We start from the raw sequence: 19,560 nt of genomic DNA on the forward strand, positions 1-19,560 counted from the left end.
CATAAGTACCCTAACTGGCCTCCCCAACCCTAGTGTCCTTCCAAGTCACCTCACAGGTGTCTTCCAAGGCAGTCTTGCAGCAGCCAGAACTGCTTCCTGCCCTCTCTGATCATCAGCTAATCCTGTCAAATCAGGCAGTGTAGCAGTCTTACCTTTGCAGCCTCCCGTCCCTCTATTCCCTTTCACTTACTGCTTGGAACCACAGCTCAAAGTTCCTGTGTGCTTTCTGTCTTTGTTAACTTATAAAATGTCTTTCATCTTGGGGTGACTGGGTGGCTCGGTTGGTTAAGCATCCGACTCTTGGTTTCAGCTCAGGTCATGGTACCACTGTTTGTGGGTTCGAGCCCCACGTCAGGCTCCGCACAGTCTCTGTGTGGACAGTGTACAGCCTGCTTGAGCATTTCTCTCTCTCTCTCTCTCTGCCCCTCCCCTCCTCTCAAAACAAAACAAAACAAATAAAATAAAATAAAATAAAATAAAATAAAATAAAATGTCTTTCATCTCATCTCCCTTTTCAAATGTTGAAAACCTTTGAAGCCTAGCTCACGTGCCAACAACTCCTAAAAGAAGCCTTCTCAGAATCCTCCAGCTTGGGATCACCTGAGTCCCACCTTGTGTATCATTCACTGCGTCATGGTATTACCAACATCACCCTATTGTCTAGTAGATCAGTGGAGAAGAAATCCAATCCTATGCCGATTTATAGTCTGAGAGTACCCTAACAGGCTGTCTCACAGAAGGTAGGTCCTCAAAAAAATTACCTGCTCAATGAATGGATGATAAGTGGAAAACAACTTGGACAATGTGAAATGAGAGTTTCAGCTAAAAAGATGACAGACTTGAAATTTCTAACTGAGGCCAATTTAACTGTGTTTTTTAAACATTCTTGGCTAACTTTTTATTTTAAAATTATAACTTAATTTAGACCAATTTAAATTTTAAGTATTTCACTTTTTTATAATATAAAATTTCAAATATATACCAAAGTTCAGAGAATCCTATGATGAGCCTGTCAATCCAGCTTCAATAGTTACCAACACATGGCCAATGGGAGCAAAGTTGTAGAGCCAGGAGGAACTGCAGGTTAATATGGGCCCCAAAAGACATGGCCCAGTGATCTGCCCAATGTCACAGAGCTGCTTAGGGACCCACTGGAAGACAAAAACCTATGCACACCAACCTGAAACAGAACGTTCATCTTCTTATACTAGGATCCTTAAGAGACATTAAGAGAAGCTAGGGTGAAAGATAATAATGAAAGTGAAACTTCTCTCAATTCATTTTTGATTTTTAAAAACGTATACAAGAAATATTAGTGGGGTAGGAAACCTTAGTTTTTGTGATACCTAACAGTGAGGTAGCAGGTTTGTGTTATCACAAAAATATCTCCACTCACAGCTTATTTTGCCTCTAGCTGAACAGTACCCATCATAGGTAGGTAAACTTGTGTCACTGGGTTACCTTCCTTCAATCCTTACTATGGTTTTTCATGTTGTTCCCCCACCCACGCGGCATCCCTTTCCTTAGAGCAGCATATGGGCTCCAATGTCTTCTGGGGCCCATTAACCACCTCATCCCCCTTCAGAATGGGGAAAAACCTGGGGAAAGACCAGAATGGGGTAGGGAGGCCCGTTCTGTATCTCTTGGTGGAGGGGAGTGGGGGTGGGGACAAAACAGTTATATGCAAATGTGACTGATATACTCAGTCCAACATCAACTTTGCTAGCCAACCTTCCCATCCTAGATGCCTAGTACCAGCATGCAGGGCGGTCAACGGAGCCTCAACTCCATCCACACCAGCTTATTCTTCTCCAGAGACAAGCATCCCCTCCTCCTCCTTCTCACTTCCATCCTAGCCTGAGCAAGGTTTAGTCTCTCACCTACTTGGCCCAACATTAAACCAACACTTCCTTCATCTGCCTCAAGACCTCAAGATGTACACAACAGTGCTGGGAGTTCATAATAGCATTCGTATAAATTTTCATATTATGACTCCTTAACTTATATTTTGAAACATATAATTATGACTTATATGTAACTTCTACCTCTGATGATGCAATTTCTGACAAAGTGGGTCACTAGAATGTAGCCTTTGTTAACAGAAGTTTTAACTATGCAGTGAACATTCAACCAAGTGTCCTCCTACTGCCGTTCTAGATACCAAATGGAACCTAGAAAAATCACTAGCTCAATCATGTATGTTTTCAACTACATTGATAACTGGAAGAACATACATCGTTATGTGACCAAAGCTAAGAAAATAAAAAATGCATAAAATAACCATCTCCGATTTCCCCCAAAATGGATAAACCCTCTAGATTTTAACCAACAAATAAATCTCTCTCTACTTACTCTATGATTATTTTAATTTTTTCAAGCAGAGGAAAATCTGAGTTATGTTAATAGTTGAGAACATGACTCTGTTGAGGGCATTAACTACCTTTTTTTTAAGGATACTTCATCATTCCATACATAATTAAATCCAACCCCACAAAACTCTTCCACAACTTAACCATTCATCAATAATTATAATCAGAGAGAAAGATTTTGTTGTCTATGCATTATCATACTGAAAAATGCATATATTTATTCATCTTTGAATAGAAAGGATTTGCAGTGTAAGCTCTTTATTACACAAGCCATCCTACAGATCTTTGTCAGGTAATTCAAACAAGTGCTGACAGGTCATGAATTTCACAAACTTACAGTTTATAAATTCAAAAGAAGTGATACAGCAGCTGCAATTTTAGGAAGCTCATTTTTTGGTGACACATGACAAAAATCAAGTTTGCATTTCTTAATATCAAATTATAAAATTAACTCTTGTTAATATTTCTAATGAGGTCTATTGAAATCCCTCAAAATTGGTATTTCTAGCATTCTTTAAAAGTGCTAAGCCAATTCTTTTTTTTTTTTTTAGTATTTTTAAAATATAATTTATTGTCAAGTTAGCTAACATACAGTGTATACAGTGTGCTCTTGGTTTTGGGGGGGGGGAGGAGATAGATTCCTGTGATTCATCGCTTACATACAACACCCAGGGCTCATCCCAACAAGTGCCCTTTTAATTCTTTTTAACTTCCTTATTAAATATGGGTGTATCATTACTTCTATTTAAAAAATTCAAGATTTTTGTGATGTGATTGTAATTTTACCTCCAAAGGGAAAAAATGTGAACAAAAATGAAATAATGAAGTATTTAAAGGGGAGTATACTGATATCTACAATTCACTTTGAAATGTATGGAAAAAATAAGATGGAAGTATCGATGAATAAATGGACAGATATGTGATCATGAAAGTAGAGTAGAATATTAATTATAAACACTCAGTGGTGGATATATAGGCATTTGCTATACAATTCTTTCAACTTTTCTGTATGTTTGAACATTTTCATAGTATAATGTTAGAAAGAAAAAAAGCTTAAGGATAACATCCTTAGAGTTGATCCTTACATCAGCTTTTGTGCTCTTAAGGTTAAGAACTAGTAGGAAACATAATAGTACAAAATGATTGAAGACTTATTATATGAAGTAGGATACAAAATTATAAATACAGTATTATGACAACCATGTATAAGTATACACAGAAAAAAAACAAAGGAGCTGTACTAAAATATTAATAAAACTGTCCTAGGGTAGTAAAATTATCAGTGATTTCTCCCCTCTATTTGTCCAACTTTCTATAATGTAATCATATTTATAGATGCTTTTTGTGCACATATAAATATACATATGTATATCTTACAGCATTTTTTGTAAGCACAATGAACATAAGGCAAATATGAGGGAGGGGCACTGCCATAAGAAAAGGAACAAAATGCATTTGTTTAAAAAAAAAAGAGAAACTGTGGGTTTACCTCCCTCCCTGTCACATCTTGACCTTCGATTTTGTTTTATCTTGTTTTTGACTGAAATACAGGTATGAGTGAACTGTGAACATAAATGCACAAAATCAACATGTCCCATCACTTTTTTATTCACATATTGGTAATATATTAAGGTAATAAACAGACTTAGCTGACACAGCCAACTGCAGTGCCTTGTTATTTCCAGAATCCATAGACAGAGGTAATATGCACAATGGAACAAAGCATGCGAACCACTTTAGCAGAATATAACCTATTACAACAGCAGTCTATTTTCTTTAATGAATCATTGAGAGCTAAACCGAGTGTTTGATAAATAGGCCTCTTTCTAGAATCTAGCCTAATTTCCTCTACCTAAGAGACTCTAGTCAGCTGAGCACCAATTGTCTTGGGAGGGCAGCAAGAGCCAGGTTAAGTCATCGGCTTCCTTGAGCCGCAGGTGCTCTGACTTAGACAAGTCGCTTCATCTCTCAAGGCTTCGCTTTCCTCCTCTATAAAATCAGGGCCAGCTAAGGTCCCTTCCAGGTCAAAAATTCTCTGGATTTGAGGCAAAAGGGAAAACAGACTCTGAGAAACTGAGCAAGGGATAGGTCCCCTTGAACTCCACCCAGCCTATCCCTGGCTACAGAAAATCTAGCAGCATAAAAACACATAAATTCATGAAGAGGAACAAGTCCATAGAGTGCCCTGTGCCCACAAAGCATCTTGAGATACGATGCGGAAACAAGCAGACATGAGATCATTCCGTATTACCCATCATGGGACTCATCCTCATTACAGGAGGGACTTGAAAAATCCAGGCAATCCTTCCCCACTCAATGGACTCTAAACACACTGTTAATTCCATTTTTAAAGCTTCAAATAAAGGTGGCAGAAACGATACTTTTTAAATAGCACTAAGAAAAACCAAAAACAATACCTGGATGTATTTACTGTTTTCTTCACATCTACTTTAACAGTAAGTGATTTCTTCCTAAGACTGGCAGATGAAGGTTTCACATTGGAAAGTTTGTTACTTTTATCGAGTTGGTTACTGGAAGAGTTGCTCTCTTTTCCGCCATCCCCGTCTTTCTTTATTTTCTCCTTCCGTTTGTCATTGTAGGGTCTCAGGCCAATGTCACTTTCGCGCGAGCGAGTAGAGGCAGTGCAGTCTTTCTTAGGTGGTGTGAGAGGTTCTTGGACTTGCCCACCTTCAGTCTCTCTCCCTCTTCCAGCAGTAAGACAAATGGACTGTCTATTTACAGGGCCTTTTTGAGAATTGTATTTTCTCTCTTCTTCCTTAGAGTACTTCGGAATTCTTCCAGCAGAAAAGTCCTGGTCCCCACCTGACGTCTTAGGACGTTTGTGGCGATAGTCACAGGATACCCTGGTTGCCGAACTGGTCTCTGGGGGTTCCCTCTGAGCATGTCGATGAGTTTGGGGCCCAAGGTTCCATTGCTCTTTCCTCCCTTGGTAAGACGGAAGAGAATGCTCGAACTTCCACTGTGGGTTCCTGGCAGGATCTCTGTTTTCGTACCTCTCCATGTCGTTAGGTCTTTTTGATGTGTGTCCATATTTTCTGAAATCACGATCCTCAGGATACCTGTGTTGACATAAAGCAGTTTATACTTGCACTAGAGAGAAGAAAGTAAGAATTTATATGTGTGGAATGTTGGGCAGCATGGCTTTAAATGCAGAAGGCAGTGGCAAGTTAACTATAATCCCTCAAGCCAACTCATAGAGGCACAAGGTAGCAAAAGAGGAAAATATCATCTTTTGTTAATATTCTAGCCATCAACAATGATCTACTCTATAAATAAATACTTCACTACTACCAGTAGACCATAATTACATTACAATGCTTTTTATCTTTTTAGACAAAAGCTTTTCAAGGTGGTTATCTTCAACCATAAAGTAAATAGACTTTTTCACTTGAAGCTTTATACCAAATTACCCAGGTTTAATGTTTTCCTATACCTCTTCTGAAAAGAGCTCCTTTTCTCAAAGTCTTCAGAGCCTCTTCTAAGTGACTGAGAATGGTTTTCATCTTGTATCCTCTGGTGCCTCAACTCATCTTCATACCACTTTCCTTCGAACCTAAAAGAATCTGCTATTGACCTCTGAGGTGGCTTCCCTCCTTTTCCACTTCCTCTAACTCTGTGGTCATCAGGAATATACCTTCCTTGTACTTTCTGGGGATAAAAATTCCTCTGGTTCTCTTTGTAAGGTACACCTTCTGAGTATTGGGGCATATAGTGCAATCCTCTGTTACCATCTCTTCTTCCTGGTAAGTATTCTCGGTAAGGCTTAAAAGTATAAACATTTTCTGAAGAGGTTCTTCTTATGTTTGGGGAAGGTGATCTATGTTCATAAGATCGGTAATGTATATTTCCACGAGAAGGAATCCTTGGTTTACTCTGTCCATGTTTCTCACTGCCCATTCGCCAAGTGGTGGGTCTCTTTGGATCCTTCCTATATTCACAGCCATAATGCCCATGAGAGTACCTTTGCTTGTAGTGTTCAGAATTTCTAGGTACTGGTGATAATGACCTATGTAAACAAACAGAAAAGTTCAGTACATTTAAAGACAATAAACTAAGTCTGTCTTAACGTGACCAACTTAAATAAAGCATTTGCTTTTCACTGCTTCTTCCACTCAAATTAAATTAATCAATTTGCTCTATCTGTATTCAAAATTGCCCATGTGGGTGTCTGATTACTGCTCTGACCAATTCAACAAGCATACTCTTTCCATCGGAACTAATGTACCCCATGTGCATATCAAAATGGGCTGAGCACAGCCATTCCGCTGCAGGAGGACCAGGTCAGGTGCACAAGAGCCATTTTGGAAGACTGCTGACAGCAAAAGTTTAGGCAAAAGAACCAGTCATCAAAAGCTTGTATCAGGTTCAATAGTCAGGGAAGAAACAAACAAAAGGAGGGCTAGATTCACACAAGTAAATGGGTAGGAGAGTCTCTGGCAAACAGAACAGAACCTCTGAAATTAAATTAGATCCTACGAGTTTATGGCATCACAATAAACCCAAATGCAGACTCAAAACTGGCCCCATAGTTTCCCCAATTGATTGACTATTCTCTCTACTAAGGCTATATCAAGAAGCAAAAATAATACATACTTAGTGTGCAGAGTGGAGGGGAAAGAGGATATTAAGACTTGAATCTCATTCTTAGTTCCTCCATAAAAACTACTAAGACAGACAAACTGCTTTTCTTTCCCAGACCTGTTCCCTTACATGTGCTGTTCAAACAGACAGAGCTTGTAACTTCGGAGAAAGTAGACTTTCACGCAGCTGTCATGCTCCCCAGGTACAGCACATCTTTTCTGTAACTACCTTCCCCAATACCTCAGATTTGCCAACATCGAGACTTCACTCCCACAGAGGAGGAAGGAGGCTCCTGTACCCAGGGAGACAAGTCTGAGTTGCCTGGACATCAAAAGCAGAGAGAAAGCACCACTATGTGGGACACAATAAAGTTCAATTTTGCATCTGGGGACCTTTCCTCCCATCTGATCCATCCAATTTTCTAATAGCCTCCCTGAGGGCTTAATGTCTTCTAATCAATGAGGCAGCTACCCTTGCACCTTTTGTTACCATCCACCTTCAGAAGCTGCATGGAGTTGGGAGTCAAACCCTTTCCACATGGTGACATGCCTGTGTCCTCCCTACAAGAAAGGAAGCAGATTTATCTTCCTCACGTACATACTGGGATTTATATACTGGACTTGGCAATATCTCCCTCTGGAGTCACCAAGCTAGATGTACTTAGCAAATGCATTATTTAGCTGAAGAAGAAATTTCGTCACCCAGCAGGCTTCACTTCATCACAGGAAGAAGGAGGCAGGGACTCTGAGGACTTTCTGGAAGACTGCATCTCTTCCATCACTAAGGAGAAAAGGTGGCAGCCAGAGACAGAGGTCCTCCAGACTGGATGAAATACTCAACCTCTCACTTTAATCCTTACCTCATAGTGAATATTGCTTTGTTATATTTCATCTCAGGGGTTTTATTCTATAAAGTCCTGTTCCTTTGAAGGAGATTGCTGGAATGGTAACTAACATTTTCAGTTCTCCTAAAGAAACAAAAGAGATCTGAGGAGTCTGTTGGGAGACAATTCTCCATGGGTCTCTTGCATCCTGCATGCTTGGTAAGCAGAGGCACTAACAGCTTTTGTTCCAAACACCATAGCCAGGGAAGATGGAGACGGGGCCTCCCTCAGGGAAAGAGGGCCAATTTGCTTGCTATTCAGGATACGTTTCCTCCCAGGCAAAGGCTGGGTGGGTTTGCTTGTAGCCCCTGATGAGGCTTGCGTTCCTTAGCTGTGTTGTCACTTCACTGCTTTACTCTGCAGTACCCACCGTCAGGAGACTGGGGAGAAAGGGAAACTTGGGCATGTGAGGCCCAGGCTGCCTGCTGGACCGTGATTAATACAGGCCTTTGTCTCTGACCCAGCAGTGCCCATGGCAGGCTGATGTGTCAGCTTGCAAGTAAGGTAAAATATCAGACCTTTTACAGTTTCTGACCAAGAGTTCTTAGAAGGAATCTAGAAATCAGGCACTAAGCTTGGCAGAGTCTTCTGTGCCCCTTCATCCAGCCTATCACAAAAGGGTGAAACAAAGCAACCTCTTTGATGCCCTCCATGTTGAAATCATTCACTTGTTTATGTTCATGTTCCCTTTTTTTTTCAGAAGCTCCTTCCCGTTACAATTTGGTCTTGTGAATTACAGAATGAAAACTGTTAAGTCATTATAGAACCATAATGAACAAGCACAATGGCCAAGTTGTATTAACATGAAAAGTTTTGGTCTGCTTTTTAAGTATGTAATTATGGTCCTTTTTTTAAAGTCCTAGAATATACTAGTCACTTTCCTAGCTTGGCGCCTTTGCTCCTGTTGCCCTCCTTAACTGGAATACTTTTCTTCTTTCTTTCCACCTTTAGAAATTCTACCCATCCTTATATGACCAGGTAAAATTCCATCTCTTCTTTGAAGACTTACTTAGTATCCCCTTTTCTTCCTCCATAAAAGCAGAATCGTTCCCTCTCCATGGACCCAGAATACTTTGTCCCAGTCAGTAGCACTGCACTTCTCCCATAGTATCATAGCTGACTATGGTGCCAACCTCCAAGCCGACCTGTATGCCTGCTGAGGTCCTGGGAGATGTCATTTGCCTTTGAGGCCCCGAAACTGTAGCAGGTATATGATGAATACTGGTTGAACCGTTCCAATCTAATTATATGTATATACTATTGATACTACCAACCAGGAAAGTTCAACTACACCTGAGTTATTCAAAACTCAAGTATTCTGCCATGAAGAAGAGGAAATAGGTAACTCCTGATTTTCCAACTCCCAATTTTTTCAGAGATAATGATTATGAAAACAAAAAAAACCACTGGAGAGTTCTAAACCACTTACTGATGCAAAAAATGTAACACTTGAAGATGTTTCTCACTCTCCCTTGAGGTAGCCATTGCATTTCTTCTTATTATGGATTAATTGAGCTGCCATCCATAATTAAAGAAAGCTGTCAACTTTTAGAACCTAGCAATACAACCTTTATCACTGTAAAGTACCTACTGTGAATAACCAGGTCCCATGAGCTTATTAAAATAGGTTCCTTACAGTACTACTGAACTTGAAAGTCAAAGCACATCTCAAACTCAAGCTAACTCTGCTAAACTAAGAACTGCTCACCTGTGTTTCCACCTGGGGGATCTAGAGCGTGACCGTGCCATCCTCTGACATGTGAGCCACTATTTACTTTTTACACTGCAAAGAAACACAGTATTAGCAAGTTTGTAGAAAAGAGCCTGCAATCTGCTCTAAAAGCAGTGAATACCATCAACAAAAAAGTTACTTAAGTTCTCTGTGCCTCAGTTTCCTCATCTGTAAAACAGGGATGATAATAATAGGACCCACTTTATTGGAATGTTGTGAAGATAAAATGAATTAAATCAGGAGTCAGCAAACTTGTCCTATAAAGGGCGAGATAGTAACTATTTTAGGCTTTGTGAGCCATATAAGGTCTTTACTGCATCTTTGTCTTCTTTTTTTTTTTTTAATTTTTTTTAATGTTTATTTATTTTTGAGAGAGAGAGGACAAGCAGGGGAGGAACAGAGAGAGAAGAAGACACAGAATCTGAAGCAGGCTCCAGGCTCTGAGCTGTCGGCATGGAGCCCGATGTGGGGCTTGACCTCACGAACTGTGAGATCATGACCTGAGCCGAAGTCAGACGCTTAACTGACTGAGCCACCCAGGCACCCCTTTGTTTTCTTTTTAAAACAACTCTTGGGGCACCTGGGTGGTTCAGTTGGTTAAGCATCCGACTCTTGATTTCAGCTCAGGTCATGATCTCATGGTTGGGGTGTGAGATCGAGCCCTGAGTCATGCTCTGCGCTGACAGCATGGAGCCTGCTTGGGATCCTCGCTCCCCTTCTTTGCTCCTCCCCCCTTCTCTCAGAATAAATAAACTTCAACAAATTAAATAGATAACAAATACAACAACTCTTTAAAAATATAAAACCATTCTTAGCTCACGGGCCACAGAAAAAGAGGCCCCAAAGGTCAAATATACTGTAGTTTGATGATCCCTGAGTCAAGTCAAGTCATGAAAAGAACCTAGAATGGTGCCTGGCACACAGCAACTGCTAAATAAGTGTTCCAAAAGGAGGAAATACCCAGAATTGCTCCATCTGAATCACTACTACCTTCCTGTCTTTCACCATGTACATAAATACTTCATATAAGCACAGACAAAAGTTTAGGAATACTTGATGAGATATCCTGTTTTTAAACTGCTGGATAATAAGAATTAAAATACCTTATTATAGTACTAAACTGCTGTCTAACTTCAACTAAATATACCAAAACTTAATTAAGCATGATTAAACATTTAGTGTGTTGCCGATTCTTTGGTAAAACAAGCAATGCATGGAAACTTGATTTTTAAAATATTAATGCTTTAAAAGAAGTTGATAGCTTTAGGAACCAAATTTTTAAAATATGTGATTAGGGCATAATCTTCTATAGTAGCTACTATTTAAATGTCAGTAATCCTTAGTTCTTTTTTTTTTAATGTTTATTTATTGTTAAGAAAGAGAGAGATAGAGAGAACAGGGGAGAGGCAGAGAGGGAGGGAGACAAAGGATCCGAAGAAGGCTCTATACTGACAGCAGAGAGCCCAATGCAGGGCTCAAACTCATGAACCATGAGATGACCTGAGCCAAAGTCAGATGCTTAACTAACTGAGCCACCCAGGTGCCCCCCTCCTTAGTTCTGATACTATAATTAAGTAGTTCCCACCTTATTGGCCCCAAACTACTGGCGGCTTTCAAAATTACTGCCATGGCTCCATGAATAATACTTGGAGCCACCATGCACAGGCTATGGAATGAATCAATGTATGTCTCATATATTATAACCTTTATTTTGCAAATTTCTGAAGACAGTATGGCAAATGTTAAAATATAAATGGCTTCTTGTATGTAGTTTTTCCATTGATTGATACAAAAAGTACAACTACTATTGTGTGGACACTTATTTAAAAAGGGGGTCCTCATAGTCATACATTTGCAAACTACTGCTATAATGAATTTCAGAAGAAAAAGCACACAAGGTTAAAGGACTTGAACCAGATCACTCATCAAAAGGACATTCAATTCTATTCATTTATTTATACACTGCCTCTTTCCAAAAAGAAATTGAGGCTAGTAAGAATAATTGGTTCACAGGTACTATGAAATTAAGACAGTAAAGGGGAAAATTATCCAATTAAAAGTATCAAAATGCATTCCTTCAACAAATATTACTGAGTGATTATTTGCCAGGCACTGTTTTGGGGATCCGGCAATGAACAGAAATAGAGAAAAATTCCTGTCTTCTGGAGCTTACATTCTACTGAGGGAGTTTATAACTTAACTAAGGAAGCTTTGGGTATCAGTTCATATCTATGAAATGGAACAAAAATAAAAATCCCAGGGTTGGGCGGTGGAGGGGGGGGCGGTGGCTGACACCAAATATTGCTGGTGATGATGAAAAAGCATAATTTTTCTGGAAAGTAATCTGTTTTCCCATTTTATTTGTTTTTTATTTTCACTGTTTTTAATGTTTATCTTGAGAGACAGAGAGAGAGAGAGAGAGAGCGAGCCCAGAGCAGGAGAGGGGCAGAGAGAGGAGAGAGAGAATCCCAGGTAGGTTTTGCACTGTCAGCCCAGAGCCTATTGTGGGGCTCAATCCCATGAACTGTGAGATCACGACCTAAGCCGAAATCAAGGGTTGGATGCTTAACCAACTGAGCCACCCAGGCGCCCCCTGTTTTTATTTTTTTGAAGTAAGGTCTATAGGCATTGTGGGGCTTGAACTCATGACCCTGAGATCGAGAGTTGCATGCTCTTCTGACTGAACCAGCCAGGTGCCCCTCCATTTTATTTTTCTGAAAAAAAAAAAACAAAAAAACAAAAAAAAAACCAGATTTTTTTGAGATACAATTTGCATACCATACATTCACTCATTTAAAGTGTAAAATTTAATATTTTTTAGTATTTTCACAGAAATACAGAACCAACACCGCAATCTATTTTTAGAACATTTCATTCCTTCCGAAAGAAACCCCATTAGCAGTTGCTTCCCATTCCTTTCCTCCTTTGATTAGCCCCTGACAACCACTAATCTACTTTCTGTTTCTATGGATTTGCCTATTTTGGACTTTTCATATAAATGGACTCATACAATATGTGCTTTTTTTGTGATTGGCTTCTTTGCCTTAGCATAACATTTTCAAGGGTCATCCCTGTTTTACCATGTATCAGTACTTCATTTTTGTTACAGCTGCATAACATACCACCTTTTATTTATTTATTTATTCCTCTCCCAGTGGACATTTGAGTTATTTCTATAGTTTTGGTTACTATGAATAATGCTGCTATGAATATCTGTGTATCAGTTTTTATGGAGACATATGTTTCTACGTCTCTTGAGTATAAACCTAGGCATGAAATTGTTGGGTCATATAAGAACTCTATGTTTAACTTTTATTTTATCTTTTAAAATTTATTTTGAGAGAGACAGAGTGCACGTGAGTGAGAGAGGGGCAGAGAGAGAGGAGGAGAGAGAATCCCAAGCAGGCTCCACACTGTGAACACAGAGCCCAATGTGGGGCTTGAACTCATGAACCGTGAAATCATGACCTGAGCCAAAACCAAGAGTCAGACACTTAACCAACTGAGACACCCAGGTGCCCCATGCCCACTTTCTTTTAATCTAATAATTTCAATTTAAACTTAATATTTTAAGACAATAATTTAAAAGGGAAAAAAAACAACTAAATATACTAACACATTTATATCACCATTTGTAATAGGAAAGGAAAAACACCCATCCAAACTAATAATAACCCACATGCCCAGGAATTAATAAAAGATTAAACAAACTTAAAACATAAATATCTAGTCGTTTCCTACACTTCCCACAGCCTTATGTATGTCTTTTCCTCCACATATTCTATTAGCCCACCACACCACACTATTTGCTTTTCCCTGATAAGGCCATGTTCCCCATACCACACAGATGGTCTTCCTTCACTCCACTTGACAAATCTTCTTTCAGGACTGTTTGACCAGCATCTCCCCTGGGATTCTTTCCTTGACTTTGTTATTTTCCCCCTGAGTTTCCTTCTTGGAAATTCCAGATTTATTCTGCGATGATTTCAATACATTGTGATTATTTGTTTGCATAACTATATTTATTTTCATAGGCAAAAAACTCCTAGCAACATATCATAGAACACAAAACTCAAATTACCTATGGACATAATGATATTCAACCTCATTAGTAACTGAGTAAACACAAATTAAGATCATAACCATTCCACACCCACACAAAAAAATCAAAGTTGCACATTCTGGAGTGTTGGTGAGGATGTAGAACAATAAGGACTCTCATATACTGCTAGGGAGTATACATGAGCATTAACCAATTTGGAAGGAGGTGACAGTACCCATTTAAAGTTGAACATGCTCATATGCCATAACCCAGCAATTCCACTCAGCAACAGAATTTAGAGTAGCAGCTCTCAAACTTCAGTGTGCATCAGAATCACTTGAAGGGCTGGTTAAAACACAGATTGCCGGGCCCTACCCCAAGGGTGAGCCTTACTTCTAGCAAGTTCCCAAGTGATATGGATGCTGTTGGTCCAAGGAATACAGAACTAATGGCTTAAAGAAAAAGGTGGGGGTCCCATGGGAGAAAATAAGATTTAGTAATTCTGTGGGGCTCAAAAACAAAAGTATTACTTAGAATATTTTCCTTTGAGGAGTACCTGGGTGGCTCAGTCAGTTAAGCATCCAACTCTTGATTTCGGCTCAAGTCATGATCTCACGGTTTGTGGGATCAAGCCCCGCATCAGGCTCTGTGTTGACAGTGTAGAGCCTGCTTGGGATTCTCTTTCTCCCTCTCTCTCTCTCTCTCACCTTCCCACACGCGCACGCTCTCACGCTCACTCTCTCAAAATAAACATTAAAAAACGGTATTTTCCTTTGATAATATTAAAATTAGCTTTATTAAAATTCAAACTTCACTCAAAAATGTTATTGCATATAAATCATACCTCAAAGCTATAAAAAAGTTAGCTTTGGGGCAATGAATACCCTCTGAAATTAAATCAGATATTATGAAGATGGTTGCACAACTCTGCGAACATACCAAAAACCACTGAATTGCACTCTTTAAACCTGTAAATTATATCTCAATAAAACCTTTTTAAAAAGTGAACTTTGCTTGCAGTTGCTTAGGGCACATAAGCTAGTAATGAAAAGTATGGGCTCAGGAGCTTAATGGATAAGAAAGGAGGAGAGTTCACTTAAACCATAGAGTAAAAACCTAAGAATGGTTTTTACATTTTTAAAGCGTTGTTAAAAAAAAGAAGAAGAATATGTAATAGCAACTATATGTAGACCACCAAGCCTAAAATATTTACCATTTGGTCCTTTGCAAAAAAAAATGTGCCAATCTTGGATTTAAACTAACTTATTTGTGACTAGCAAAATTCATCAAAGGAACCAGCTTCTTTCTAAAATTTATGGACAGAGAGAAAGAAAAGACTAAACACCAGCAGGGTTTGTTACTGGGGAGAAGGTGATGTCAATAACAGTAGATACATTGGTTTATGCTGCTACTTCAGAGTGAACTGTACAGGGCCAGGTGCAGTGAATGAACCCATCTGCCCTTGAACACAGAAAGACGACTGGACAGCAGAGACTTTCACTCCAAGGAAGATGCTGATGAGGACACTGGTGCGAAAAGAAGCCATCTCTCCCAGAACAGCAGTGGACACATCCTCTAACTAAGCTGAAAGACCCAACTCCAGCAATTTTCCTCTTCCTCCCACAGCATTTCCCCCTCTTCAGTAGATCCTTCCCATCACCATACAACTTCCCTCTGGTGAAGCTCCCAACTCTCCAGAACCACATCCTCCTGGGACTACCATCCTCTTTCTCCATTTATAACCAAATTCCTCAAAGGGCTGCCTATATACGACAGTCACTCTGATTTCTCTCCTATTCTTGCTTGGCCCCTCACCAATCTCGCCTTCTAATCCACCACCGCACCAAACTGCTCTAGTCAAGATCAATCATGAAATCCATGTCACTAAATCTAACAGCTATTTCTCCTCCTCCTCCTGGATCTACCAGCAGCACTTGCCAGTCGATCATACCTTCCTTCCAGAAACATTTTCTTCACTTGAATTCCAGAATACTACACTTTCCTGGTTTTCCTCCTACCTTTAAATTCCTTCTGTCTCCTTTACTGGTTTCTCCCCACCTCCCTCTTCACCACTCTGAACCCTAAATAGTGAAGCCAGTTATCCTCTAAACAATGACTTCAGTCTCCGGACCTCTCATTGTCTACACTCTCTCCCCAGTCTATATTCTCATTTAGTCTCATGGCTTTAAATACTCTTCATAAACTAATAACCCCCAAATTTCTATCTCCAGCCCTCACCTATCCTCTGTACTGCACTCTTACATATCCAACAGCCTATTGGATGCTGTAAACATGTCCAAGACCAAACTCCTGACCTCCCTCCAAAATCTGCTCCTCCTATAGTCTCTGCCCCACCTCAGTAAATGGCAGCTCTACCCTTTGAGTTTACAATAAAAAGGAAACATAAATGTCTAATAAATATGAAAAGATAAACAACCCTACCTAATCAGAAAGATAAAATTAAAACAACGAGATACCATTTCATACTCATGAGATTTGCAAAATTTTTCAAGTCTAATGATTTCCACGTGTTTATAAGAAAGTTAAAAAAGAGAATTCTTCAACTGAGGAAAATTCCTCTCCAAAAAACCGAAGCAGAAAAAACTCTAAGTCTATACTCCAAGCAGAATTAAATATATCCAAAAGCATTTAAGGATATATTAAAAAAAAAAACTCACGTTGAATCAGAAATTTAAAAACTAAGAACAGAAACAGATAAAAACCCAGAGTGAAATTACAAAAAAAAAAAAAAAAGTTAACTGAACTCAGAGGAAAAAATGGGCAAAAAAGACTACATTATCTCAGAAGTGAAAAATAAATTACAAGGTGTCCAAGGGAGAATCAACTCAGATAAGAGACATTGAAGAAAAACAAGAAAACCAAAAAAATGAAAATGACAATAAGTGAGTGAGTGAGAGAGAGAGAACGAGTCAGAAAGAAAGTAGTGGAAAAAGAAGACAGGTAAAGAAGGAATAATATGTGTTAATACTGTAGTCTCTTAGAAGGAAAACGAAACAATGGAATTAAACTAATATTTTAAACTAAAATTCAAGAAAACTTTCCATAAATGGAAAAATACCTGACTTTACACAATGAAGAGCTCACCAGATACCTAGGAAAACTAACTCAAAACAATCAATTCTGAAACAAAGCCTAGTAAAAATTATTTGATTTCAAATATAAAGATAAAATCCTCAAGACCTCTATGTAAAAAGAATAAATAACCTATAATTCCAAAAGAATTAGACTATCATCAGATATTTCAAAACTAACACACAAAGCAAAGCAACGATGGATCAACATTTAAAATAAAAAAATAAAATAAAATCAATGAAAGTAAGTGTGAACCAAGGATTTTTTATCAGCCAAATTACTTTCATATATCAAGGCTATAGAAAAAAAAAGTTTTCAGCATACAAGAACATAGGGAATTTCTGCATTTAACTAGCCCTTCCTGAGAAATCTACTAGAAGATGAGCTTCATCTAACCAAATTATGAGTGAGAAAATGACAGCAAAGGACCGATGTTGAGCATTAAAAAATATGTAAATGTACGTGTAAGACTTTAAAAGAAAGATGAGGATGAAGGTGAAAGACTAATGTAAAATTGTGGCATATTGGGACAAGGTAGAAAAACTACACTAAAAAATGGGAGAAGAGACAGGAAAAGAAAATAATGGTAAAAAGGTCATTACTGTATAGGCAATAGATGGGCTTAACGCATACTGAAGGGGGGAACCTAATAAATCATATATTAAGGGGTTACGCAAATCAACACACAGTGCTGAGACAAGTGGATATCCACAAGCAAAACAATAAAGTTCAACCCTACCTCACACCATATACAAAAATTAACTCAAAATGGATCAAAGACCTAAATGTGAGAGCTAAAACTATAAGAGGAAAACATAAAGATAAATAATCTTTGTGACATTGGATCGGATATTACATCAAAAGCACAGGTAACAGGGCACCTGGGTGGCTCAGTCGGTTAAGCATCCAACTCCTGGTTTCAGCTCAGGTCATAAGCTCACAGGTTCGTGGGTTCGAGCCCTGCGTCGGACTCCACACTGACAGTACCGAGCCTTCTTGTGATCCTCTCTCTCCCCCCTCTCTATGCCCCTCCCCTACTCATACTCTCTCTCAAAATAAAAATAAAATAAACTTGAGATAAAATAGATACATCAGGCATCATCACAATTTAAAATGTTTACACTGTACTATCAAGAAAGCAAAAAGGCAACCCACAAAATGGGAGAAAACTTTTTACAAATCATATCTGATAAAGGATTATGTCTAGAACATACAAAAAACCCTCTTATGATTCAATAATAAAACACAACCCAATTAAAAATGGGCAAAGGAGCTGAACTGACATTTTTCCTGAGAAGATCTACAAATGCCCAATAAGCACATGAAAAGATGTCCAACATCACTAACCATTGGCAAGATACAAATCAGAATCATGAGACACCACTTCACACCAACTGGATGGCTATGATCAAAGACAGATAATAACAAATGCTGAAAGTATGGAGAGATATGGAACCCACATACATTGCTGGGGAGAATATAAATGATGCAGACGTTTGGGAAAACAGTCTGGCAGTTCCTCAAAGAATTAAACACAGTTACCATATGACCCAGCAATTCCACTCCTAAATATATACTCGAGAAATAAAAATATATGTCCACACAAAAACTTATACACAAATATTCATAGCAGCATTAGTCATAATAGCCAAAAGTAGAAACAATTTCACTGTCCATTTAGAGATAAATGAATAAACAAAATGTGGTATACCCATACAACTGAACATTATTTGACCATAAAAAGGAATGAAGTGCTGACACATGGTCAAACAGGGAGGAATCTTGAAACTGTTATGCTAAGGGAAAGAAGCCAGTTACAAAAGACTGCATATTGTGTGATTCCATTTATATAAAAGGTCCAAGATACGCAAATCCAGAGAAACAGAAAGCGGACTGGTGGTTGCCTGGGTGGGGCGGTAGGGCACTGGAGAGAATACACACAGGGTTTCTTCTGGGGATGATGAATACGTTTCAAAATTGGACTGTGGCGATGGCTGCACAACTCTAAGTATACCAAAAAAACACCAAACTGTACACTTTTAAATGGGTGAATTGTGTGGTATGTTAATTATATCTCAGTAAAGACGCTACCAAAAAAGACAAAATCAACTAACAAAAATTTCACACTAAATAGGAACCCAGCATTTACAAATGCAAACAATATCCCAGGAAAGCCTTTGCAACAAAGAAGCCACAATCTCAGCACAGAACAGGACCAAGTCAGAGCTCACAGAACAAAAGGGGGATCAGCAGATCAGAGGAAGCCAGAGCTGAGGGGACCAGAACACGCATTATGCTCTTGGCTGCAGTGGCTATGATCAGTCAGTTCTTCAGTGAGGAGCTGGAGGTAGATAAAAACCCTCACAGATGCCTATCATCAATCTACTTTGAATTCATGAATACGATGTATTTTTCTCACACACACAAAAGGTTAAATAAACAAACAGGGGAGTAAGGGCATTTACAGAGGTACAAGGACAAAAAATGAACCATCAGAACAAAAATACAAACCTTCCTAAATACCGCTCCCCAATTTTTTTAATACAAGAGGAAAAAACACACCTCATAGCAAAAGAAACAGCAAATAAAGATAACAAAATATTATGATAGAGTTGAGGCCAAATATATTAGTCCTAACAATAAATGTGAATGGGTTTAACTCACCTATTAAAATAAAGAGTTTCAATGTGGCTCACAAAACAAAACTCAAGGAGTTATACAAATGACACATCTAAAACAAAGTGATGTTGAAACGTTAAAAATGAAAGGATGGCCAAAGTATACCAGGCAATCGGTAATAAAAAGAGAGAAGAGTGGCATCTGTGGAATCAGGCAAAGC

The 19,560-nt window shown here is 38.8% G+C and overlaps 1 protein-coding gene across 6 annotated transcripts in view; it reads right to left on the reverse strand.

Annotated features, from left to right (window-relative positions):
- Nucleotides 1-19,560, reverse strand: part of BCLAF3 (BCLAF1 and THRAP3 family member 3) — a 62,630-nt gene that overhangs the window by 38,139 nt on the left and 4,931 nt on the right. For 3 of the 6 annotated variants that reach the window (XM_049643557.1, XM_049643559.1, XM_049643554.1), the window contains 4 exons: nt 13,427-13,561; nt 9,563-9,637; nt 5,824-6,396; nt 4,787-5,449 (listed from right to left, as the gene is read on the reverse strand). In XM_049643557.1, coding sequence (XP_049499514.1) covers nt 4,787-5,449; nt 5,824-6,396; nt 9,563-9,603 — 1,277 coding nt within the window. In that variant the 5' untranslated portion in view covers nt 9,604-9,637; nt 13,427-13,561. Of the gene's footprint in view, nt 1-4,786; nt 5,450-5,823; nt 6,397-9,562; nt 9,638-13,426; nt 16,651-19,560 lie in introns of those variants that run through there. The other 3 variants (XM_049643560.1, XM_049643558.1, XM_049643555.1) reach the window with 3 other exon arrangements.

Source organism: Panthera uncia, chromosome X (genome assembly GCF_023721935.1).
Source record: "Panthera uncia isolate 11264 chromosome X, Puncia_PCG_1.0, whole genome shotgun sequence".
NCBI classification, from domain to species: domain Eukaryota; kingdom Metazoa; phylum Chordata; class Mammalia; order Carnivora; family Felidae; genus Panthera; species Panthera uncia.